This window comes from Colias philodice, chromosome 19, assembly GCF_061535455.1.
Source record: "Colias philodice isolate Cphi_HAF_F1 chromosome 19, ilColPhil1 Martin Lab GWU primary, whole genome shotgun sequence".
NCBI lineage: Eukaryota > Metazoa > Arthropoda > Insecta > Lepidoptera > Pieridae > Colias > Colias philodice.
This window is the reverse complement of record NC_143104.1, coordinates 9,084,305-9,108,610: the sequence shown is the minus strand read 5'-3', so window position 1 is coordinate 9,108,610 and position 24,306 is coordinate 9,084,305. Positions and strand designations below refer to the sequence as shown.

The 24,306-nt window shown below is 31.9% G+C and overlaps 4 protein-coding genes across 5 annotated transcripts; 2 read left to right on the top strand and 2 right to left on the bottom strand.

Annotated features, from left to right (window-relative positions):
- Window positions 1-1,043: 1,043 nt before the first annotated feature.
- LOC149480112 (uncharacterized) lies at window positions 1,044-4,280 on the top strand. Of its 2 annotated transcripts, none has more exons than XM_089707522.1 (5): window positions 1,044-1,103; window positions 1,271-1,466; window positions 2,067-2,227; window positions 3,510-3,614; window positions 4,085-4,280. In XM_089707522.1, exons 2-5 carry the CDS (start codon window positions 1,332-1,334, stop codon window positions 4,197-4,199), a joined length of 516 nt encoding a protein of 171 aa, XP_089563648.1. In that variant the 5' UTR covers window positions 1,044-1,103; window positions 1,271-1,331; the 3' UTR covers window positions 4,200-4,280. The 2 variants fall into 2 exon arrangements, with proteins under 2 accessions (XP_089563648.1, XP_089563649.1); XM_089707523.1 differs by lacking the exon at window positions 1,044-1,103 and adding an exon at window positions 1,137-1,170.
- Window positions 4,281-5,292: 1,012 nt separating this feature from the next.
- LOC149480111 (uncharacterized) lies at window positions 5,293-10,156 on the bottom strand. The gene is made up of 5 exons (XM_089707498.1): window positions 9,984-10,156; window positions 9,343-9,472; window positions 7,874-8,094; window positions 6,013-6,120; window positions 5,293-5,621 (listed from the first exon to the last, which is right to left on the bottom strand). The coding sequence occupies exons 1-5, from the start codon at window positions 9,989-9,991 to the stop codon at window positions 5,444-5,446; spliced, it is 645 nt and encodes a 214-aa protein (XP_089563624.1). The 5' UTR covers window positions 9,992-10,156; the 3' UTR covers window positions 5,293-5,443.
- Window positions 10,157-12,297: 2,141 nt separating this feature from the next.
- On the top strand, window positions 12,298-18,242 carry LOC149480110 (uncharacterized). The gene is made up of 5 exons (XM_089707543.1): window positions 12,298-12,402; window positions 12,538-12,723; window positions 13,427-13,659; window positions 17,186-17,302; window positions 18,030-18,242. The coding sequence occupies exons 2-5, from the start codon at window positions 12,589-12,591 to the stop codon at window positions 18,196-18,198; spliced, it is 654 nt and encodes a 217-aa protein (XP_089563669.1). The 5' UTR covers window positions 12,298-12,402; window positions 12,538-12,588; the 3' UTR covers window positions 18,199-18,242.
- A 956-nt stretch (window positions 18,243-19,198) lies between these two features.
- LOC149480109 (uncharacterized) lies at window positions 19,199-24,166 on the bottom strand. Its single transcript, XM_089707470.1, has 4 exons — window positions 24,029-24,166; window positions 22,009-22,478; window positions 20,482-20,592; window positions 19,199-19,391 (listed from the first exon to the last, which is right to left on the bottom strand). The coding sequence occupies exons 1-4, from the start codon at window positions 24,131-24,133 to the stop codon at window positions 19,211-19,213; spliced, it is 867 nt and encodes a 288-aa protein (XP_089563596.1). The 5' UTR covers window positions 24,134-24,166; the 3' UTR covers window positions 19,199-19,210.
- Window positions 24,167-24,306: the final 140 nt, after the last annotated feature.

Below are 24,306 nucleotides of genomic sequence, written 5' to 3'. Positions count from 1 at the left end.
TGACAGATGGTAGGATCATCAAAAAAGAAAATAAAAATAACGTAAATTGATAATTATTTTATTAATTAAGTATTTCAAATTGTTTGTTGACAAACTTTTTTGTTATTGTATTTGTGTATTTATATGAATTATCATATTTACGTATACAGAATGTAATAAAATCCCCATAATACTTGTAATAAGCCCATAAAACTGAACAACTTTTCCCAAAGAACATATTTTGTCAAATTCCAATAAAACATTATTTACTTTCGCAAATGCATAATTGTCATTGTAAATTTATGATAAAAACTATTATAGGGAAAATCAAATACATTTTAGTGATTTTATTTTTCCATTTTTTTTTTGCAAACCGTACGGCCGTGTGTGAGCGAGAGGGAATGATAAGCGCCGCCATTGAAGATTCGTTTCTTTAAAGAACTAACTAATACAACACTTAATCAAAAGCAAATTATAGAATTGATTTAGCTTTAGGCACATTGTTAACAATTATATTTAAAAAAAGTTAAATTACCATTGATCACAACAGATTTTCATATCGGAAATCACAGCAGCGGAAATTACAGTTATCCAAAGATTTGTAATTCAAGCGTTTCATGAAATAGAATACCTACCATTAATTTCTATACCGATCGGATATATTTGCAATGATTCCTGGGATATTTTTTTTAAATCTAAGCCAATAGCAAAAATAAATAAAAATACAGATTTAAAAATAATAATTTCATTATTTGTTTATTATTCTACGAATAAAAACATGTTTATAAATCTATCATTAAATCTACCTCCACTTAAGATTAAGGTCTTTCACGTCTTACTCAATTTAAAATACTTTTGAATTCAAAGAAATGTACACAAATGTACACTTTTAATAAAAACGGAGAAATGTTTATGCTAATTTTCAGCACTCTATACAGTATTTGACCTGATATACTTTTAAATAGCTCCACGTGTACGAGCATTGATAATTTTTAAATAAAATAACACCTACTTTCACCAAAACCGTTATGTTTTCCGCTTTATTATTCAGACATTTCCTATGTCGCATTCAAAGTGATTTTATTTCTGTATTCTCGCAATGCTAACAAAATAATACGAAGCTGGTAGGTTTTCATTTAATTTTCACTGAATAAAAATTGTTTTTGTGTTTAATATCAATGAAGTTAATATGTATGAATCATAAATCAATATATTAATGACGTTTGATTTCTTTAATTTATTCTCAGTATTATTCATATAAATCATTGTTTAAACATACCTTTTCTTTCAGTTACGCTCTTCAAAATGGAAAGCAACTCAAGACTGTGTAATGCATAATTTACATTGTAATTATGTACAGGACTTACGAAGTGATATTTATTTGTTATATTTGTATTGTTTCGTTTCTTCTAATCGATCAAGGAGAAAGCGATACCCAAGTTAGAACGAAAAGATATCTTGGCTTCCGAAATGTGTCAAAGTTTTTCGTAAGTACATAAATTAATTGTTTTTTTTTATTACCTTTTACTATCTTTATATCAATCTTGAGTCACGTTGTTTCTTGTCACTGACTAGGGAACGAATTGAACCTGTTTTATGGCATTTTGTATCTTGTGTATTATTGTTATAAAATATTATGCAATAATTGAAAGCATTATTTCAAAAAATACAAATCAATTATGCGTTGCAGTGCCAACTAAAATATTTTTCACATATATCCACGTTACCCACAATAATTAAAAAAGTGCAATACGACAACGTGGTATCATGTATTTAGTATCTATAATTGTTGCGTAATATTTTTCAATGTGTTTATTTAAATGAGTGAATTATTATTTTGAGGAATTAAATAGGTACTTTATATATGAGTTAATAATGTCAGTCATTTCGAACAATGACTAGTTCCAAGCAAGTAGAATTAGTACTAGATCTAGAAGTCTGTGATTTTATTTGTCTTTCGACATCGCAACAAAGTCTAAAAACACATTATAATTATACTGTACTTACAGTACGTATATATGTAGATACACTACAATAATGACCTGTTTTTATTAACCTATTATTAAAATTAAAACCATTATTTACAGCTGCGTCTAAACTTCAAAGCAAATATGGTACCCTGGACCCAAATCTTCGCTCAAGCAATAGGGTACCGTTTGAACTGGGATGATCCACCAGACTCCTTCCATCCCTACCACCACTTTACTAGACGAAGCATTTATAATAAACTAGAAGTACTTTTAGATAGGTATGTTTTTGTATTAAGGCTTTTACATGCGCTAATAACCTTGACCATACTTGACGGATCTCAAACCTCTCCCGCTGCACCTTCTTTTTTCCTCGCATTTTGTATTTAAAAAGATACTAATCAGTGTAACAAAATATCCTCGTCAGGGACTGTTGTGTAACTGATAATTTATTAAACATAAAATTTTCAGAGCTGTAAGTCAGCAGGTTACGAAGTTTATAGAGTATTTGCGGAAAAATCGATGACCACGGCACATTTTTTTTTCTAGAAATCTATTAACTTTGGAAAAAAGTCCTCGCGAGCAATTAAAGATCAAAGACCATCCTATTTTATATATTTTTTTCGGTATTGTGCTTTATGTTGTACCAGACTTTATAGAGGTTGAACATAGTCGAAATTGCCGGGTAATGCCTTAATTTATGTTAAACCTAGCTGTGTCCCGCGGTTTTACCCGCATTGCTCCGCTCCTGTTGGTCTTAGGGTGATGATATATATATACCTTCCTCGATAAATGGGCTATCTCACACCGAAAGAATTTTTCAAATCTGACCAAACAAACTCTTCAGCTTTATAATATTAGTATAGAAATAGGCATGATGGTTAGTTGTCGATGATAATCCAATAATTTTTAGGCAACATCAAGATTACAAATTAAAAAAAGTCTGTCCTAAAGGACAAACATCTTAAAGTATGTTACATATTTGTGTTATTACTCACAAGCCTGATTTATATCTGTGAAAAAATCTTTGGCATGAAAATCTGTTGGTTCCAACTTTCACCTAATCTTTCTGAAGCTATCGGATTTCTCCCCATGAGACTTCGGGGTGTAGAAAAGTTTTATTACACGTGTGATTATACTTATACGTTATTATATATTTATGAAACTAAGGAAATTAGATAATCTGAAGATGTTTTATATCTCAAAAGATTACTTAAGTTTTCTTTTAGTTTTTCCTGTTTTACTTTTAAAATTTTCTATTTGACCCAAATTTTTTCGCTATATTATAATACTAGCTTTCCGCCCGCGACTTCGCCCGCATTGTCAAAGAAAAACCCGCATAGTTCCCGTTCCCGTGTTATCAATCCTATATGTTAATCCAAGTTACCCTCTACATGTGTGCTAAATTTCATTGTAATCGGTTCAGTAGTATTCGCGTAAAAGAGTAACAAACATTCACATACACATACATCGATCCTTAAAAACTTTCGCATTTATAATATTAGTAGGATTCTTTCATAAGTATAGCTACCAGAATTAATTCTTAACTATTGTATTTTCCAGTAATGGTTTAAACGGTTTCCACTGCGTCCGCCGCGCCATCTGTGAAACCAATATGATCTCAGAGCCCAGAGGGATTTATTTCAAAATATTGAAGATGGCCTTTAGGTATGTATCTTCTAATAAGGATATAATAGTCTTTAGATTAATAAATCTAAAGTCTATTATATCCTTATCTGTGCCACGAAGATTCACCCGCGGAAATAACCAAGTATTTCAATAGCTTACCTAAATAATATGTGTTATTGTGTTGCATAATCATCAAAATCCGTTCAGTTGTGTAGGTACACGTGAAGTAGGAACGAACATACATACATCTCCACAATTTTTTTCACGTTTTTAATATAAGGACTGAAACATTTACTTCTAAGCGTGTCGCCGAGTCGCCTGGGCGACGACCAAGTGCCTAACCTCCTATTTAAACTGTAGAAAATAAACCTACATCCATGTTAAATCAGGTTGGTTCAAACTTACCACCAAAAAACCAAATAAAACAATACACATCTCATGTATTTACTTGATAAAAAATTTGTAGGTATATTTCTATTCTCATATAAAGGAAATGCTCTTTATTTCAGACAGCAGTCTTCAGCGACGGACAAATGGCATAACCACACAGCAGAAGATTGTACAGCATCCATATATTCCTGTCCATTCTCAATGCTAGAAGTGTCTCCATACACAGATCTCTAAAACTAAATAATCTAGTAATAAGTTTATTTTGTAATTTATATGTTATAGGACTGCCATTAAATTTAAGAAATGTTTTACTTTTATCTGTCTTTTAATGAAATCCATATGAAAAATTTATTAGGTCCTAAAATGTTCTTGAAGAAAAGTAAATACGTAAACGAAATTTTTAAAAAGTTCGATTACAAATCTGCATTTATACATATCCTCTTTGTATATCTTTAGAAGCCCACTTAGATTAAATACATTTATCTACCTTCTTAAATTTTTCTAGTCCGTCGATAGATATTTAAGATGTCTCAAAATGTTAGTTAACATTATAATAAAAACCCATTGTTATTTGTTGAAAGTACTGAATTAAATTAATTCTAAATGGAATAATGTTTCTTTATAAATTACCTTTATGAGGTAATTTTTAAGTTCTGTAGTGATGAAGAAAACAAAACAAACTTAAAGACCTGTTTCTTTGTAATAGAAGGGGCAAATTCTAAGTCGTTTAACGCCCCTACAATAAAGTAAGCTACGCACAAACTTCCACACAATTTATAATAGTTATGTGACTGAGTGCAGTACACGAAAATGCTTTAACTAACTAATGAACTCATTACAATAACGCTAACAAGCTGCGAAAACATTTTTAATCTACTTAATTTTCAAATATCACTGCGCTTAATTGGAGCTGCGGTAACTATGTGCGAATTGGTCGTGAGTTTGAACGATTTTTATGGTAATAAATAATGATGTTTTGGTATATTTTAATATTTGATAATTTATATTTCATAGAGTACGTTTTTCGTGGTTTTACAGTTCGAAACATATTCGTATTTATACGTTATGGCTCACTTATTATTTAGATGGACGCAAAAAAGGGATGGAATTTGCTATTAAAATATGATGAATGCAAATACTATTTTTTATTTCGTTGTGTGTTAAATTAAATTCATATCTATAGGGTTCAAGCTGCTACCTAATCATTCTTAAATCAAGCATTCCTTTCTTGTGTTTTATAAAACTGTATTAACAGGTAAATAAATTTCTTACAAACTTATATTCATAATATGTATATTAATTTTATTACCAAATAATACACAGACAATTTAATCAAAATGATATTAGTGCAAAAATATCGTTTATTGAAACCGTTCATTATGTAACTTTACATTATTGTTTACATTCCATTGAATCCTTAACCAAAAAACTCATAAAAAGGTGTTTCTTTATTTATAAATTCAATCCATATCAAATAATCAATCATCATGTAGCGCTGATATAAGTTCCAAAACCCCCTGTCCTTGAGGGCACTTGTGATAAATAAACGCACAGTCGAACATTTGTCTGCCAGCAACCGCTGCGTCTATATAAGGTGACATTGCCTCTATGTAGTCTGGGTCCTCTTCGTCGAACGGGGTTTTACCGTAGTCTGGCCTGGAATATATGAAGATACAGGATGTAAGAAGGTACATTGTCATTGTTTTATGCAAGGATCCTTCCTTGCATAAAACAATGATGCGGAAGGTGAGGAAGATATTTTTGATAATATTCTAATAAATGAAATTTTCAATTACATCAATCCATCGATTTGATTTAGGTACATAATATGAAACTACATTTTTTTTTTTCAATAATTTTAAACTTTAAGAAGAATATTGCAACATTTATTTGAAATATTTATGAAAAACTATACGCTCATTTAGCGAAAATGATAACAAAGTCTACTCGTTGTCAGGGCTCGTAGAATATTTTATAAAATAAAATCTTTTTCTAAAAAGTTGTCTAACTTTGTTGATGTGTGTATTAATAGTATTTAACATCATACGTTAACATAATATGCAGCAGTTCCCCCACCAGGCCGTCTTCATCCACCGGGTACTGCGCGGCTTCACAGATCGCTCGCAACACACAATCCGGGCCGTTCATTCCTTTGCTGAAATTATATTTTTTATCTGTAAGTGTTATTGTAGTAAATCAATATTTTAATAAAAAAATAATCATGTTTTTATTGAAACCTTAGTTTATGAAGTAACTCATCATTATTGTGAAACAAGTATTAAGAATCAATGTTGTAGCTTTCATATTTATGAAATAATAGTATATCAAACATTTAACTTGGGTTATCGATATAAGTAGGATTAGGTAGATTTTAACATATTTACCAAAATACATTTTAAATAAAAAAAAAAGTTCCAGATGAATCACTGGCACTATGCTAACATAGCACATGCTTGTCTACATACTTTAAACAACCTGATTGCAGGTAGAACATAATTAACGTATAAAATATATCCTAGTCTAGACGATAAGGAAATTGTCAATAATATGCAATGCTGCTTTTTAATGAAAGCGTAAACGTTTGGCCAAACTTTTATTACATCGTCTCAAACTTTTTGGTCTGTGTAGCGCATGTCGCGTGTATCGCGGCTGCCGAGTAGGTATACCTACTCGGCAGCCGACCGTCACGCGACATGCGCTACACAAAGCAGTGTTCGGAACCGTTCGAACAGTTTCACTTTTACCGTGGTTTCATAAAACCACACAACATTTTTAAACATGAGCGGGGTAAAACATCTACTAGACTGCGAATAAAAAAATGTAACGTTTTTATACATTTCCGTTTATATTGAAATTTTGTGCAGATAATTGAAATTTTCAATTCAAATTCTTTACACATTTCGACGTGCGACTCTCGAAGTTCGAACCTTCAACGTTCAATTGAAGTCAGAACCCTTAACTTAAGGTAAGAGCTATCAACTAGGTCAGTTTCACTAAAATCAGTCCCGACTTTATAAAAGTTATTATACTACGAGGAAATCGATTAATTTAACGACGCCACTATAAATTACCTCAACTGCAATCGCTTTTTGATTTTCGATTTACCGCCAAATTTAGGAAATCTCAAGAGACCCATTACGTATGGTAACCCGCTGGCTCGTGCAATGAATAGGATAATTTATATTCATTTCTACATTTAACTCCGGTTTTCACGAATTTATCAAAATATCCCTCTTTGTGAATATATCGTGCTTTTAACAAATTCTGATGTTTACGCTCAATGTTCGTCTAAACTTTTGAAACAAATATATTTTCTTTCGTCATTCAAGCAGTTTAATTTTTCTTGAACCTGTTGTAATGGATTAGAAATATCATTATATTGTTATTGTTATCTATTAGGTTAAATTGAATGCAACGAGAGCTTGTATACTTACTTTAAAATGTAAGAATAAAATAGACAGTTACCTAGCTAATTAAATGTAAATCCTAAACAAATAATATTAGCTAATCAAATTGCTACAAATTGTATGCATTATATTGCAAGCATAATAAACCAAATTGCAAATTGAATTAAATTTTAATTATAATTTATTCGCTGCCTACGGAGAGCAAATTATTTGACATGCCAAAAGCATTTGAACCACAAACAACATTTAAGTAGTTTTACTATATAATATTACTAGTGCTCCGCCCCGGCTTCGCCCGTGGTACCTACATGTTTAAACTATCCTATCTCTCAAGTTGGATCGAACTGCACATGCATGCATTTATTATAATCGGTTAAGTGGTTTAGGAGTCCATTGAGGACAAACATTGTGACACGAGATTTATATATATATTAAGATTAATAATCTTGTATGTATTTTTACTTTTAATAGTAAAGTATTAACAGTAAATATTATACCCACGATTCCAACATATCAGCTACAGCTCGATAAAAAACCAATCTTTCATCTTTCCTCGCTTCCAAGTCAGCTTCCCTTTCCTCTCTAGAGACTTCTTTGATAAAGTAATATCGAGATACCTCAGATATATTCTGGAACTGTAAGTATTGGTACTGGAAGTTGACAGCAAACGCTAAGCTTATTTTGTCTTTGTTAGGCACTGGATATGAGAATCCTATGATGAACTGAAATATAAAGCATAATGAGTATGGATGATGTATTAATAATGCAGTGGCTAAGAGTTAAATCAAGAGGTGCGTTCGATTCCTAGAGGAGTCTAAAGCCGCGGCCTCACATTGGATTCAACTTTGCGTCCAATATTGGCTATAATTTGAAATAATCAAACTACTGCACTATACATTGGCTTCAATGTCAACTTTGTAACCAATCAATGGAAACAGACTAGCTCATTGGGCCAGTCCCAACTGGTAGCAGAGTAACGAAGACGATGGACGATCATTTATTTGCACTAGCGGCTTACGCGTACGGACTAGGTACATTATGCTTATTAGTTATTATTTGCATCAGACAAGTAATCAACGAAAGAAAAGGCGATGGTAGATGATAAAAATGCACACTTCAGACGACTGACAGAGACGATATGTGTGGCGTGAGCGCGGCGTTGTGTCCAAGATGCCCCCGCGCACTCCCCTTTCATTCCCCTCTCCTTTGAACGTGTATCGAAAACCGACACCCGTATTGGGCATTGGACAGTGATTGGACGCAATGTCTACATTGTGTCAAAGTACTGATACATACATTGGTGCATTGGGCGCAAAACGTTACGTCGCGTTGGTGCAAATATCTCCAATGTGTGGCCGCGGCATAACGGTGCGTTCCCACCAATGATGTGCGAAGAATTTATCGAGGAATGTGTTTGTAAATAACCAATAGTATCACTTCAAACGCTAAACTCTTCAAACTACAACTAAATGAAGCGATATGATTGGTTATTTACAAACACATTCCTCGCTACACATTCTCGCGCATGGTGGAAATACACCCTAAAAGAATAAATAGGTACGGGCTGGTAATTGATAGAAAATATTTTAAACATTATCGATATTTATCAATGCAGGTTGTTTTTATACTAAAAAGTGTAAAATAAATCTATATGTACAAGTTTTAGTATAACAAACCATATTGTAGGTATTTTAATATTTTATAACAATTGTACCCATTGCTTCGTAATATATTGACAACACAATAAAATGTTTAAAACAAATAAAAAATAATAGTAGCAACAAAACTTTGCTTTTAAAATATTAATTTATATAACTTTTACTCTGAATTTAATACATGTAATCTATCTTTAAGCCCGTGATAACATGATTTTTTCTTGAAAAATAGAGGCTGCTTATATAAAACAACACTGTAAGCAATAATTCTGTATCTAGGTCGAAGCAAATTAAAGGCGGGAAAAAATGAAATACCTTATAAGTCGCTCCATAAGGATAAACGAGAGGTATAGAATTAATTTGCCTTTTCATCCTGTAGTCATCTTCTTCATCGGATAATTCTGCTGTAATAGTGTTTAGTAGAAAAATAATGAGCCACAAACATCTGCAAAGAATTTTATTTATTTAACACTTTTATGAAACATAGAAGAAGAAAAAAGAAGAAAACACAAATTGTTTATTATTTTCTTAGAATATTAGATAGACGATAAATTATTATCTGATACAGAAATAATAATCAAGATATCAAGAATTTGCTTGAGCATTTGGTTCATGTGTTGTTATAAATTTAATTTAGTTTTGTAATTATATTAAAATGGAAATCATGTTTCTAAATTAACAGCAGTTTCGTTAACGTTAAAATTTTTAACAGGTTATTTACAGCTTTTCCCGCTATATTATATTATTAACAAACCATCCAAGGAATTTAAATTTAATTATAACATAACGTAGATATTCATAATATTATGGAGTAAAAAAATAAAAACAGACAGAACGTTTAAAAAAATAATAAAATTAAAAATTGTTCATTTTTTATTAAACGAGCACCACTTATTTGATATCTTAAATTGTAATTAAATTAATTTAATAATTTAATTCATGAAAAAAAAACATACCTTGACATGTCGTCTTTAATAAAAGTGGAATGTATAACGGCGCAATAAGCGGCACTTTACTCTAAATCCTTACTACATTATTGATCTCAAACACTATATTCCGACCATTGTAAAGACATGTTCACACTACAAACACACGCGTTTAAATGCTTTTAAACTTTAAATGGTAGGCCTTTTTGTTACAAATAGAAGCGTATGAAACGTATGAAGGTTTTTGGGTAAATAAAGGGTTTACTAAGGGTTTTACAATAGATATCAATCAGTATCTATTGTGAAATGATGTTAAAAATTAAATCACGCTCGAGTATATCTAGTTTAATTAAATGCTAATTGACAGTCATTTATTAATAAATAATTAATATTAATAAATAAAAAACATTTTTTTTTCTACTGATAAAATTAATTTAATATTAACAATGGCACTATACCTAAATTTTGACTTTATTTGTATATATGGAATTAAAATAATAAGGACTGTAATAACATTAAAATAATTATTTGCCAATATGACAAACGCTTGTTGAATTACAAAATGTAGTACCTAATTCAACGTTAATAGTTAAATAGTTATCATGTTTTTTGTAGTTATACAAAAAAGTACTTGCAACAGATATAATAAAATACCTTGGATGCTGATAGAAATTGTAATCAGTAAAACACTAGATATTTTATTTAATGTTTTCCATAAAAAGGGCATGAAAATATAAGTTTACCACTTAGAATTTCCTCTGCATTGACTTCAAACGAAGCGACTTTTCATACCCATCTCTATAAAATATATCCCATAAAAACGGATCTTCGAGGTTTTAAATAGATTTCTTGATTTATAGCCTAGGGCGGTTTCTCTTGAAATTTCCCGCGAGTTTCTTTTCAAACCTTACCTCATTACATCGCTTTTACAACTTTATAATTAAGGGAACTTCAATTTAGTCACAAACTTATTCAGTGTTCGTTTTTTCGTGAAATTGTGTATCACTTCTTGTATGGTTGTGTATGCATATTTGTAATTGTTATAAAAATAACGAAATGATATGAATAATATCATCAAACTAATGTCAATCAAAACTCTCTGTATGTCTGAATACATTCTCAATACCATAAATTTATGTCTTTTAAGTTTAAATTAAGGAATAGCGTATAAATTTAACAAACTATGCTCAACATTTAAAAATATATTTGATAATTGTAATGACTGGACTACTATTACCTAAAATATAAAGATTTTGAAGCTCGCCCATCCTCAATTGAATACAACTGATATTTTAATGAAAGCATTCAATGGACGAAATTATTAAACACTCAACTTTTAATTCATTTCTGAATAAATAAAAGAGTGAAATAATGTAGTTAATTAATTAATTTGGGTTGATTAAAACAAACATTGTTTTGTTCACGGCAAAATAAATAATCAAAGTCTTTCTCTGCGCTTCATTTAATTTAAATATTTTTAAATTTCAATATTTTTGAGCAAATCATAATGTTGACATCGTAGTAAAGTAACAGATTGAGCAAGAATCATTTTCAGTTTGGTCAATCATTTTTACAAAATAACACGGATAAGCTTTACTTTTAGACAACAAGTAGTTAATTTTAATAAAGAGTGAAAATTACATTCTTCTTCCATATAAAAAGAAATAAAAGTCGATCACTATACATCTCACTCTTGAACGCATTTAACTGGTCCATTGAACCATCCGTGTCATCAATTTGTGTACCTAACACAACAAATTTATACTACAACTTCTGCCGAAAACACCGTAGAATTATCTAGAATACAAGGTGAATGAACTCCATTTAATCTCGCCGACTCACTGTGATCTCAGCCTTACTTTAAATCTTCAGTCACATGATTTGAGTGCACTAATTTATTTACTCAACATTTCGTCACGAGAAATTCAAAAGGCTCTGACTACATGTCGGCATAGCCATTACATGACCATAGAAATAGTTCAATCAGTTCACAGCACCTTGTTAAATGGATTTACATCCGGTTAAAGTGATGTTTAACGTGTGTCCATACAAAAAGCTTTGAAAAGCATTCCAAGCATTGAGACCGCTTCACTTGAGTTGTTAGTTTTGTAACGTATAGACAAAAAAACTTCTTAAAAAAATTGGTTGCCTGTAAAGTCGGTTTACTGACGATAGTTGAACGTGACAACGTCCGATTGTGCTTCTTTGTCGCTCGTTCCGCGCTCTCGCTTGCACTTCAAGCCACATAGGGAACGCCTCAGAGCGAGGTAACGCCGCATGAGTCATGTTTTTTCGTGCGTGCAGCCGGCTCTATCGAATTATAAGACGTTGTCACGTCAAAAACCATAATTTCAATTCTTAAAAACGTTTTGTTCCAACAGTTTAACTATTATAATTGAGAATTTGAATTTGAGAAGAGTGTAAAATTTTACATGATAAAGAAAAAACTGTGAGTGTATGCCGTTATTCGTAAATTGTAGTTACATATCCACTTACGAAATGTTTAGCAACTCATGAATTAGTCTGACTTAGTGTATCTTTGGTGTTAGTTATATTGATGTTAAACATATAATACTTATTTCAGATTACAAACGTAATTAACACATAGCCTTTCGAGTCTATGAACCATTGAAAAATGATGTTTATTGGAAGAATTCTGGTTGGTTTTGGTATAATATGTTTGGTAAAATGTAGTGAAAATGAGTTTCAAGATGAAGTGTTGAGCAGAAGCCGAAGACAATTACTATTTCCTAATAGTACACTTTTACAGGTTAGTAAAATTATAATTAAGTACCTACATCCATCTTTTTTGGAAGCACTAGTATTTCTTAAGGCTTACTTTGAGTGAGATAAATTGAGTTTTCACGGTAGGTATAGAAAATTAAACCGATAAGAAATAATTTATTGCAAAACAATATGTAACTGATTCTATCCAAATTTTTTTTTTAATTTAGCTTCTTCATTTATTTATTTCCTACAAAATTATTACTATAATTACTCATGTTAATAAATTAGAGATCAAATTAAATTTTAAAAAATGTATGCATTTTATTATATGCTTACGCTATCTCTCCGATAATTCGGAATGCAATCTACATTCCCGCGCAAATGTACGAGAAAACGACATACGACAAGATGGCGGACCAATTACTTTATTTCCAAATATTCCATTTCCGAATGCAGCAAATATAATAAACGTTGCACAAGCTATCAGTTATCTCTTGATGACCCCATCCAGTTCTCTTCGAGAATGTTCCCGCTCTCTATTTTATAAACTCTTTACCTCCTCAAAGGACGTATTTCGTCGGCTTGATCGAATTTACCTTCAAAGTGGAACATTTTGTACCTACCTCAAAACAAACTGCAGTCGAGACGGGAGCATATGCGGCATCACGACACACGTTTGTGTTCATAACAATTTGTGTCTTACAGAAACAGCTTTAAAGACTATAATAGTGTGTTACAATTTTCAGTTCAACGCCGGGATCGGTACACCGACGCCGATAAAGACCGTCAACGTAAATTGGGCGTTTCAAGCGAACTTTCAGTTGCCGTGGAATAGGAGTCAGATACCTTTCGACATATTGGAGGCGAATGGGGGGTACGGCGGCGAGTCCAGGAAGAAGCGTGACACTGAAAGGGAGGGCTATAACAATGACGCTAGACTTTACCACTTTTATAAGTACGTGGAGGATGTTTTAAATGGGTAAGTTTGCTTATGTAAATAAAGACAAGGAACTGTGTGTTTCAATATATTTAGTACAAAAAATACATCTTAAATAAGAAAGAAAAATAGTAGGTACTCTGAGAAATATTGCACAAGACATTTTATTGCAACTTATAAAGCCCCACCATCTGCATCAGGAAATAATGTTAATTCTCACTTTAAACTATGTGAAAAATGAAGCTATTAAGGTTCCCGCAGTGCGCATTATGCAATATTTCATATTAAAACAGTCCTCCCTACTTTATTCTAATCGTATGAAATTTACTAAACTGTGTTATTTATAACTTGATCTGAGTTTGTATAGTCACCCAAATGAATAAGCAAGTCTAATATGTTCATAGTACTTTATTCTAAGGCATTGTCGATAAATTGAACACCGTGTTTCAAGGGCAAGCTCTGTCATTACTCATTTTCGATAAAAATTCGTATCACAAACACTTAACGACTTAAATCAATCAACAAAAGAATTGATACCGCTAAAACAACGCTGAGTCAGATGAAATATGTTCCGCGAACAATATTTTTAGCAACCATCAAAAACGTGCAAACTTATCAACATTGATTTATTACATTCTGACAAACGGATAGGTCCTGCAGGAAGCAATTTTCAGATAAATTGGTTTCGTCAATTTCCATTTTGGCGATGTCATTTATTATAATTTATTATTGTTTGCTCGATCGGAAACGCGTTTACGCAACGCGAATATCGCCAGCTTCTGATTGGCCGATCAATTGCAAATGTCATAATGTATTAGTGAAATCGCCACACAATATGGTATACCTTTCATACGATATAGGGCTCTGCTTTGTCCGAACTTCATTATAATAACGATATTATAATCATTTTAATAAGCAAATACAGTATTTATCCATCTACATAATATAATGTCAATACAATATTATCATAATGTCATTTATATAAATACTAGCTGCTCCCCGCGGTTTCACCCCCGTGGCTCCACTCCTGTTGGTCGTAGCGTGATGATAGCGTAGCCTATAGCCTTCCTCGATAAATGGGCTATCTAACACCGAAAGAATTTTTCAAATCGGACCAGGAATTCCCGAGATTAGCGCGTTCAAACAAACAAACAAACAAACAATCAAACAAACAAACTCTTCAGCTTTATTATATTAGTATAGATAAGTAGACCACAAAAAGGTGGATATAAAATGAAGGTATAAGACTAATTTGATTGAACGTTGAAACTAAACATCTTGACATCTTTTTTATTAACCCGGCGTCATTGAGGTTGGGTCAAAATGACCCGGCTTGTTTATGATTTACAATATCTTTGTAATTACGTGCACGATTGTGCTATTCTTTGTAGTAGCTGGAGCTAATAATGTACATTAAACGTTTTAGAAGTGAAATCCTTTCGACGTCGAGTGTACTGAGAGCTACATGCGTGTATTTTCGAAAAAGGTAAATATGACCCATCCTCACAATTGATGTAACAATTTCGCGCCATGGCTAAGTTATTGATTTTTACTGTTGTGTATGATTTCTTGGTGTCTGCAAACATTTTTTTTGCTTGTTTCTGTGAATTTAATGTTTTTGTTTGTCCAACAGGTACTTATTATAAAATAGGTACTATAAATGGATAGAATAGAAAATATCACGTATCATGACGGGTTTAGACTCTTGTCTGACTCAGACTTACCTTATTATGATGATGAAGTAGAAGAAGAGGATCATGTTAGAGTGCTGAGTGTGTTTCAAGCGGAGAAAAGTGAAAACCCGAATTCAATACCTTTTATAATAAAACTAAATATGGGGTTGGCGTCGCTGATGAACATTGCGCCTCATATGATGTGAGTCGTAACTCCAAAAGGTGGCCCCTGACAATTTTTATGCCATGTTGGACACACAGGAATTAATGCACTTATAATACGACGTATAAATAAAAACAAACCAAACGATAAGCGACGTAATTTTTTGAAAAACTTAGGTCTTGCTCTGGCCATAGAACATTTGAAAATTCGCCAGAAATTGATCGATAGCAATGACAAATGGGCAGAGAATTTATTGGTGGATCATCAGAGGAGCCACCTGCAATCCCCGAAAAAGATGTTAAGTGTGTCCGGAAATAAAAATAGTAAAACAAAATATTTTTGTCAAGCTTGCCCTAAATTTATTTGTCCTGAACGCATCATGGCTTTCTGTATTGATTTCATTTACAACGAAGGTTCTAATTAGCTTTGTTAAAGTTTTTTTTTCTAATATATTAGACTTAAGTTTATAAAAATGCTATTTGTAACCAAAATTACTGTTTATTAGCGTAGGAATGACATGAAAACGTAAGAGGTCTATATTTTGTTCCTATTTTTATGAGTTTATGTCAAAATTGATTAAAGTGAATAAAACGTTGGTTAATTATTATTTTTATTTAATATTATCAAAACCAGAATACATATTATAACCTATAATAATAACACAGAATACTAATTTTCTTAAAAAGTTTAAAAATAACGACTATAAAATATATGGGTAATATTGACCCACCTCAACGTTCGCGTATCTGTTTTCTACCACAATGACGCCGGGTTAATATAGCCTACGTTGAAAGCCTCAATGTTTTAGTAATTCTAATGTATAAAATAAAAAATAAAATAACAAACATCTGCAAATCCTTAAAACATTTATGTTCCCACTTTGCCACAAATCTTCCTACAACCTTAAAGTTGAATTGCTTCGATATCAAGTAATATTTAAAACTCAAAGTAATAAAAAATTCAGCAACTTTGTATTCTAATTGAACCAAGAGCACGAAAAGATTAATTAATTAAAAAGTATTGATTATTTCACATCGCGAACTCATCCTAAAATTGATTATCGGGTTACGGTAATCTCTCTCTGATCTTTATTTAATGAATCAATTAATATCCAATATTGCCTTCCCTTTACATTATACTTGTATTGTAATTGAAATTAATAATTCATTATCAGATAAAAAATGTGTGCGTGTACTAGTGTACACACGTAAGAAGTGAAACTTCTTTATGACCTTATTTTTTAAAAAATAATTTACTATATGCAACTTTACAGAAATACGTCGAATCACGCGTGGTAGGGATAAGAAAAAGATGGCGCGTAACGGAAAAATGTCACGCATAACGAAAAAATTTTACACAAAATTTTTTTCCAACCCCGATAAAGTAGTTTCACTTCAATATTGTTGTGAAGAGAATTGAATATATTAAAAAGGTAGAAAAAAGTGATGACTTGGTACAGAAAACATCCTTTCTTATAATTTTATGAACTAAAGATTTTTTTCAACTGAATTCCTTATGAATCGTTATAAATACAAGCCATTGTTAAGTTTAAATACATCTATTGTGTGTAAGTTATTTTTAATTTGTGTTTTTTACATCCATTATTCATAAGTAATGTACCTAAGCGTAAGGCATACAAAAACATCACCAAAATTAAACTCTACATAAAAATCATCACCCTTTCTTTCAGGAAATATTTTTTACGATTTTTAATAAAAATTTTTACTAACAGTTTCAGTTACAACGGCACGGCATGTGTGTTAAGGACCTTATGTGAGCTTGGAGCAGAACCCATACACACTGATCATGATGATGACCTTCTGCATGAGCTCGCTACGTTTGTACTAAAGTATTATCTTTTTCTAAATATACATATCTATACTTTAATATTATAAAGCTGAAGAGTTTGTTTGTTTGAACGCGCTAATCTCAGGAACTACTGATCCGATTTGAAAAATTCTTTTGGTGTTAGATAGCCCATTTATCGAGGAAGGATATAGGCTATATATCATCACGCTAAGACCAACAAGAGCGGAGCAATGCGGGTGAAACTGATTTTATAAATATAAACTACTATTGGGCGCCATAGTTCCTTTTGCAAATGAGCACTCAGAAAAAAAATGGAAAATAGAAATTTAACACTCACGTTGTTTGTTTGTATGAAAATCGGTCAGTATTGAGACTAAATGCGAATGAAGTCGCAGGGATGTTCTTTAATTCATGCTTCATATTATAATATTCGTACATTTTAGTCAAGTAGATATTTTGAAGAACTGTGTTAATTTTTCCGTTTATTTTTTTACGTTCTTAAGAACGATAAGATTACTCGAATACTACGGTACTAATTAGGCATCACATGCTAATTTAAGATTGAATAGTATTTGATCCAAATAACAAATTAATTTTAATCTTAACGATTTAAATCTGTAAGTAGGTATTTAAATGAAATTTTGTTTAATCATCCAATATAAAGACAATAAATTGATTCTCACTGTTTATAAATTCAATCAGTTAACATTAATTCTGTTTCTAACTTAGTATTATTTTGTATAATATCTTCTATTTTATTATTTCAGTCCTGAAAATGACAAAGAAAACCATGAATTTAAGGATAGTGAACCATACATACTTGCTTACAACGAAGGAAAACTGCATCAAGATTGTCACAGCCTCTATTCTTGTGGTATTTCATTAATCGATATGTTTAGTAAAGTGCATGACAGTGATGAACAAACTGAAGACTGAAAATTATACTCGATGTAATTATTTGTAAAAAAATTAATAAATAAATCATCATATTATATGGATAACATATTTTATTTAAAATAAGATTGTAGAGTATAAAATATAGTTGTCTACAAATAAATTACGATAATGTTATTTACTTAGCTTCTTATAAATTATTATATTCTACATAAATTTCCTAACTATATATTCATTTGATAGTATTTTAATAAAAAAAAATCAAATCCAGCCTATTTGTCCCGTTCTTTGAATAAATAAATTTATTGGGAAATTTCTATTTGCATGTTGAAAATTTTGACATTTTCGAATAATTTATAAACTCAAACTCAAACTGAAACATTTATTTATTCAATTAGACTTCTTCGGGAAGCACTTTTGAAACGTCAATACATATTTTTTACATTTACCACCGATTCGGAAAGCAGTATCTATGGAGAAGAACCGGCAAGAAACTCCATAGTTGCTCTTTTAAATTATATCAGTATTACAATTTAATTCTAAAAATATGTAACTGTATATTATCATAATATGCCAGTATATATTATATTATCATATAACTATATATTATCATAATATAAAAAGTGTACATGTATTAAAAAGCTGATCACCAATATGATATAAGAAATACCGATCAATAAGAATAGATATTATAAAGATATTTATATTACTCGAGAGGACATTATGAATCAAAGTTTAGATATAAATTATAAAGTGCATTGCTCATGTAAGACTCTACCTTATCGCCCTTTTTTTGTAACTTTCGTTTAGTTTGTTAAGTACATAGTTTAAAGATACCGTAGGTATCTTAAAAAAAGTAATTGCCCCAATTTTATATTTACTGAATATTCATGCCTTTTAATATTGAATTACAATTTCTTTATTTATTTATACTACTACACATACCTACTAGGTACTCTTAACACAATTGTACAAATACCTACATCCCTTGATATTATAACTTAAAAATTAAAACAAAATGAAACAACCACCACATTTAAAAAACATTTATTTATTAAAGCAGTCCAAATTTATGCAACGTGTCCATCCCGATTTCTGTAAATGTCTCCAGAACGGAGGATTCGCACTCCGGGAACAGAGCCTCACAGCCTCCGTTGGCAGACCGTCCTAGTCGTTCAGCTGCATGGTATTCGTTATCTGTGTGATGAGACAGCACATCTTTGGTTGTGGATGGCCTGAAAATATCAAAGTAAGAGCGGATAAGCTGGAAGTTCGGAAGATGTTTTTTTTTTTATGTCAGAGCAAGCAAAGGGGCTGGGCCACCTGATGTTAAGTGGTCAACGCCCATAAACACTAGTAACACTGGTACAGGTGCTTTGCCGGCCTTTTAAGGACAAATAAGCTCTTTTCTTGAAGGCCTAACGTTTTAATTGTTCGGGAACAACGGTGGTAAATCGTTCCAAAGCTTTACCATACGCAAACGTAGGTTTACGATCATTTATGAGAAGTAAAAGTGAAGTTCCGTGTCCCCAAGTGGGGTAAGGGGCAGATGCATTATCATCACAGCACATCTGTTTCACTGAGCGATTTTCTTTAGGGACAAGTAGGTGATCAGCCTTCTGTATCCTTAAACACCGCGACATTTTTTTTTCCTCGTCTCCGGGAATAGAACCCTGGACCACTCGGTTCTACGCTCACGCGTCAACCACTACCAAGGAGGCGGTTTCTTTTGTGAGAAGTATGATCTCTGCAAATGATTTGGCCACTTTGAAGGGATAAAGGATAAGAAAAGGATTGACGAATGGAATTAATGAATGGACTAGGAAGAGTAAGGAAAAGGAAACGAGCCATTTACAAGATTAACTTTATAAATCCTAGGCAAAGATCTAGGTTCGTATTCAATCTAGATTACCATAAAGATAGAATGATCTGGAAAAATCTCATTACGTAACCGGGTAAAGCGGAAAATTACCTCGATTGTACAGGAAGTATTGCTTTAAAGGTGTATGTGAACTTGTTCTGTAAAGGGCTTGGATATTGCATAGATCATATCATCGTAGGTTGTAGAAAATTGTAAAACGAGCAATACAAAAAAATATACTAAAAAATGTTTTTTTTTTAATCATACTCAAATTATTATATGTACTTGTGAGAATATGTATATTTAAAAACTCCCGCTAATTGCTTTGTGAACTCATTGTGAGCGGTTATAAATCGCTAAAAATTCTAGTACAACATTAATTCATTATCCGGCCTCCAAAATTCAACATCGTATCTTCAAAACGCTTAAGAAATTCGTTATACCGAGTCGAGTTAGGTACTTACGTGAATAAAATATGACCAATTTCGCCAAGCAAACCGTTTTCATAGGTAAAGGGAACTTCAGCCGCCTCACATATGGTCCGGAGCAAGCATGGCCTACCTGAAAAGCCGTACCTGGAAATTGCCAATGCTTTTGTTTGAATTTTGAAACGTTAGTTTCAGGAATATCCTCTGCTATGATATTGAAGAACACATTACTTTATTAAATAATTAATTATAATAGGTAAAGTTTTTCTTCGTTTTAATTGAGAACTATAACAATTGAGATTATAATTTCAATTTAAGTGCACGTGACTTTATTCGTAAATATCTAAAAATAACACCTAAACCTATTGTAAACTGAAACGCGAAAAACATTTAACACGTCAAAGACAAAATATGATTTTGTACACTCCATGTAACATTAGAAGACCATTAAAGCACACAGTGCTTTACAAACATCTAAATAAGAACCTCTTTGTTCTCAATCTTTACACTTTCAAGTTCGAGTGAGTTAAAATTGTTTGTCAACCGCTTCAAAACTCAGCGCCGCCAACAATGTACACAAAATATTAAACAGTACTCGAAGCCAAGTTCGGAAACCCAAACTTGATACAACTATGCGGGGAACTAAATTACAAGCGACAGCCCACGTATTATATAAAAATACGTGGACATAAAATATTTTAAATATGCTTATTTTTGAGCAAGATGAAAATTTCATTGATAATATTGGATAGTGGCCGAGTTTTTGGCTTTGTAGGTTACTATGATAATAAATTTAAGGAACAATAAAATTAATTATTTTGATTTTTTCATGATATTTGTGTGGTACAAATATTTCGATGCAATTTTGTGTTATTCATTTAGCATCCGTACTTATATTAAACTAGCGGTCCGCCCCGGCTTCGCCCGTGGTACATATTTACGTTTTCTCTACATAAAAACCATCCTCATACTTCAAGGAATATAATAAAAAAAGAATTATCGAAATCGGTTCAGCCGTTCTCGAGTTATGCGCTTACCAACACACATTTTGCGATTCATTTTTATATATTACTAGCGGTCCGCCCCGGCTTCGCCCGTGGTACATATTTACGTTTTCTCTACATAAGAACCATTCTCATACTTCAAGGAATATTATAAAAAAAGAATTAACGAAATCGGTTCAGCCGTTCTCAAGTTATGCGCTTACCAACACATTTTGGGATTCATTTTTATATATAAGATTAATTAAATTTATTTAGCTTTCAATTTAAGTCATGTTCTCATGCATGAACTAATGTCAAATATGTAGACAACCTACAAGTATTTTTAAGATTTCAATTGTATAGAAATTGTGTTCAAACAAGTTTCTTAATCAAGATATAGAATCAGGTACTTTTGAAAACATCTAATCTTATCTTCGAATAATAATTCGATCTGTTTACGACGTTCTACTTTCTAGTCTTATTAACATAATCAATAATTGGATAGTTTGGTAGGAACCAAAAAAGAGTATCTGCTATTTAATGAACTAATCTACAATGAAGTTTATAAATAACAACGTACCTTTCAATCATATGTTCAAAGATTTTATAGAAATCCCATCTGTTCATTCTCGGTGGTTCTTGTTCTTCCAAATTCTTCTCATCAATAAGCTCTTGTCGTCTTATAGCTTCTTCTAATGGTAATTCAGTATTAATTTCATTATCATTAATAACATTTCCTTCACTGTACAATAGTGCACGTCTTCTTCTATCATTAAATGTAATATCAACGAGGGTGTCATTTTCATTGTCATCTTCCAAATCATTGTCAACTTCATCGATTACTCTGGCGTCACTGGATTCATTGTTAGCTTCGTTTACAGCATCATTTTCTTCTCCGTCCATATCTCTTGATACTGTGTCGGCAAATCCAAAGATACGGGTTGTATATTCTGAACTGTTTATTGGTAAATAATATTGGAACTTGATTACTGCACCTACTGTCACTGAGGCTTCTTTCAAGTCGACCGGCACACCGAGACCTATAATAAACTGAAACATTATTAATTTAATATCTTTGTTCATGACTGTCTGCAATCTCCTAGTTCTGAAACATAATACCTAGAATATTATAAAGACATTTATTCCCAAATACGTATATTTATCCCAGTTTTCTCCTATTTTTCTCTTCATGCAATGGACCTTAACCGATTACTATCAAAGATGTTTATCGGCGTCGTGAGCCACTTACCATGACGTGACATGTTGCCATATTTGCACTAGACTAAAAAAATAAAAATAAAAAAAATGAATTTATTGTATAAATAACCTCAAATGCCAATGAAACATTGTTAAGAGAGCAATGGAAACGAAAACAAGCAATAACACACAATTCCGCAAGACCAAAGCATAACTCAATTTATATTAATACAGAATTAATAGTATTAATTCCTAAGCCATAGTCGTGCTTAATCACGCTTACATGATTACACTGAATACCTAAATCATTCCGTCCCACTAAATTCAGCTTTCGTGGACTGATCAAACAGAATTGCGAGGTTTCTTGGCTTTTCCTATTATTGTGTGTATACGTTAATATGTTATTAGTTTATTTCGGTTATAAAGACACAGTAACATGTTTATATTGTAGAGAAATAATTTCTCTATTTTCATTGCTCTATGTGATTTTTTAAAATAAAACTATGATGATATTATTAATAAGTCTTCGATAAAAAAATGAAAATTAAAAAAGATCGAAACACATGACTCATAAATATAGTTTACCTAATTTTATCGTATCAATTCAATGCCAGACAGATAAATAAATTAAATGTAGCAGCAGTTAATACAGCGAAATACAATTCTCATCAAGTAATTCAATTTTGTGTACAAAGTAAACATCTTTTATTTCCAAAACAAACTGACTTTCGACTTTCGACTCGAACGGTAAACAAAAAATTGTAAACATCAATTTAATTAAAAATTAAGAAAATAACCTCAAACAATGACGGAGGAAAATAATATCGGCCGTAGCGAGGCGTTTGAAGAATTTATTTTCATTTAAATTATAGCTCTATTGTTTCAAACGCGGCCCTTACAATATTTTAAACTCCACTTGGAATAAGACAACTTTATCTAGACGTACAAAATTAATGATGTTTTTAACGTAAACAGACATTCAATTCCAAATTCCGGGGAAATGATTCATTCTAACGCCTCGGAATACTCGAGCTACAAATGTTTTACTATCTCAACAAAAATAAATTACTCGCCTAATTTCTTGCATGTAAATTAATGTTCAATTCGGGAATCAAAATCAGATAGCGTTATTTCATTTAAACAAAATAATCAAACAGCGCGATTCAAAGCACTAAAAGCGCTTAAAGATCTAATGGGATTCAAGAAAAAAAATATTGGAGCTAAATAAAAAATTAACTTAAGCAAAGCGGGCCGGGAGCGCTCGAGTTAATTGCATTTGAATTCACGAATAAAAAACACTGCTTCGTTAAGCCGGATCCGGTAAAAGAAAACATCATTTACTTAAGTTTAAATCGGAATGTAAATTTACACGGACGTCCGGCAAAATTCGAGACGATACCTACCTGTGCTCGGGAGGGTCCTCCGTCGGGGTATATCAGATAGCGGCGCTGGCGGCCCGCGTCACAGAGCGCGCCCAGAAAATTGATTAAAAGTAACGTTTTGAGCATGGCGCAGGCTTCTGATTGGCAACGTAACGTACGGCAGGCGCGCTGATGTGTGAATACGGTGTAAGATAAAATATACAATGTTTGTTCTTGCCTTCGACTCGGGTCTAATGAACCGTTATGTTTTCACAGCGATTTGGATCGAGCGCTCATGACCCGTGGACTAGATTTACTGA

Bases quoted from the DNA above. Each gene is read 5' to 3' on its own strand.
- LOC149480111 (XM_089707498.1), bottom strand. The intron at 6,121-7,873 runs GTGGGTATAATA...ATATAATTTCAG, and splicing joins GTAGCTGATATGTTGGAATC to CAAAGGAATGAACGGCCCGG. The intron at 5,622-6,012 runs GTATGATGTTAA...CATATATTCCAG, and splicing joins CTGCTGCATATTATGTTAAC to GCCAGACTACGGTAAAACCC.
- LOC149480109 (XM_089707470.1), bottom strand. From the start codon at position 24,133: ATGCTCAAAACGTTACTTTTAATCAATTTTCTGGGCGCGCTCTGTGAC. The intron at 22,479-24,028 runs GTAGGTATCGTC...ATAATGTTTCAG, and splicing joins GAGGACCCTCCCGAGCACAG to TTTATTATAGGTCTCGGTGT. The intron at 20,593-22,008 runs GTACGTTGTTAT...GGCAATTTCCAG, and splicing joins TTTGAACATATGATTGAAAG to GTACGGCTTTTCAGGTAGGC.
- LOC149480110 (XM_089707543.1), top strand. From the start codon at position 12,589: ATGATGTTTATTGGAAGAATTCTGGTTGGTTTTGGTATAATATGTTTG. The intron at 12,724-13,426 runs GTTAGTAAAATT...TACAATTTTCAG, and splicing joins CTAATAGTACACTTTTACAG to TTCAACGCCGGGATCGGTAC. The intron at 17,303-18,029 runs GTATTATCTTTT...TTATTATTTCAG, and splicing joins CTCGCTACGTTTGTACTAAA to TCCTGAAAATGACAAAGAAA.
- LOC149480112 (XM_089707522.1), top strand. From the start codon at position 1,332: ATGTACAGGACTTACGAAGTGATATTTATTTGTTATATTTGTATTGTT. The intron at 1,467-2,066 runs GTAAGTACATAA...CATTATTTACAG, and splicing joins GAAATGTGTCAAAGTTTTTC to CTGCGTCTAAACTTCAAAGC. The intron at 2,228-3,509 runs GTATGTTTTTGT...TGTATTTTCCAG, and splicing joins CTAGAAGTACTTTTAGATAG to TAATGGTTTAAACGGTTTCC.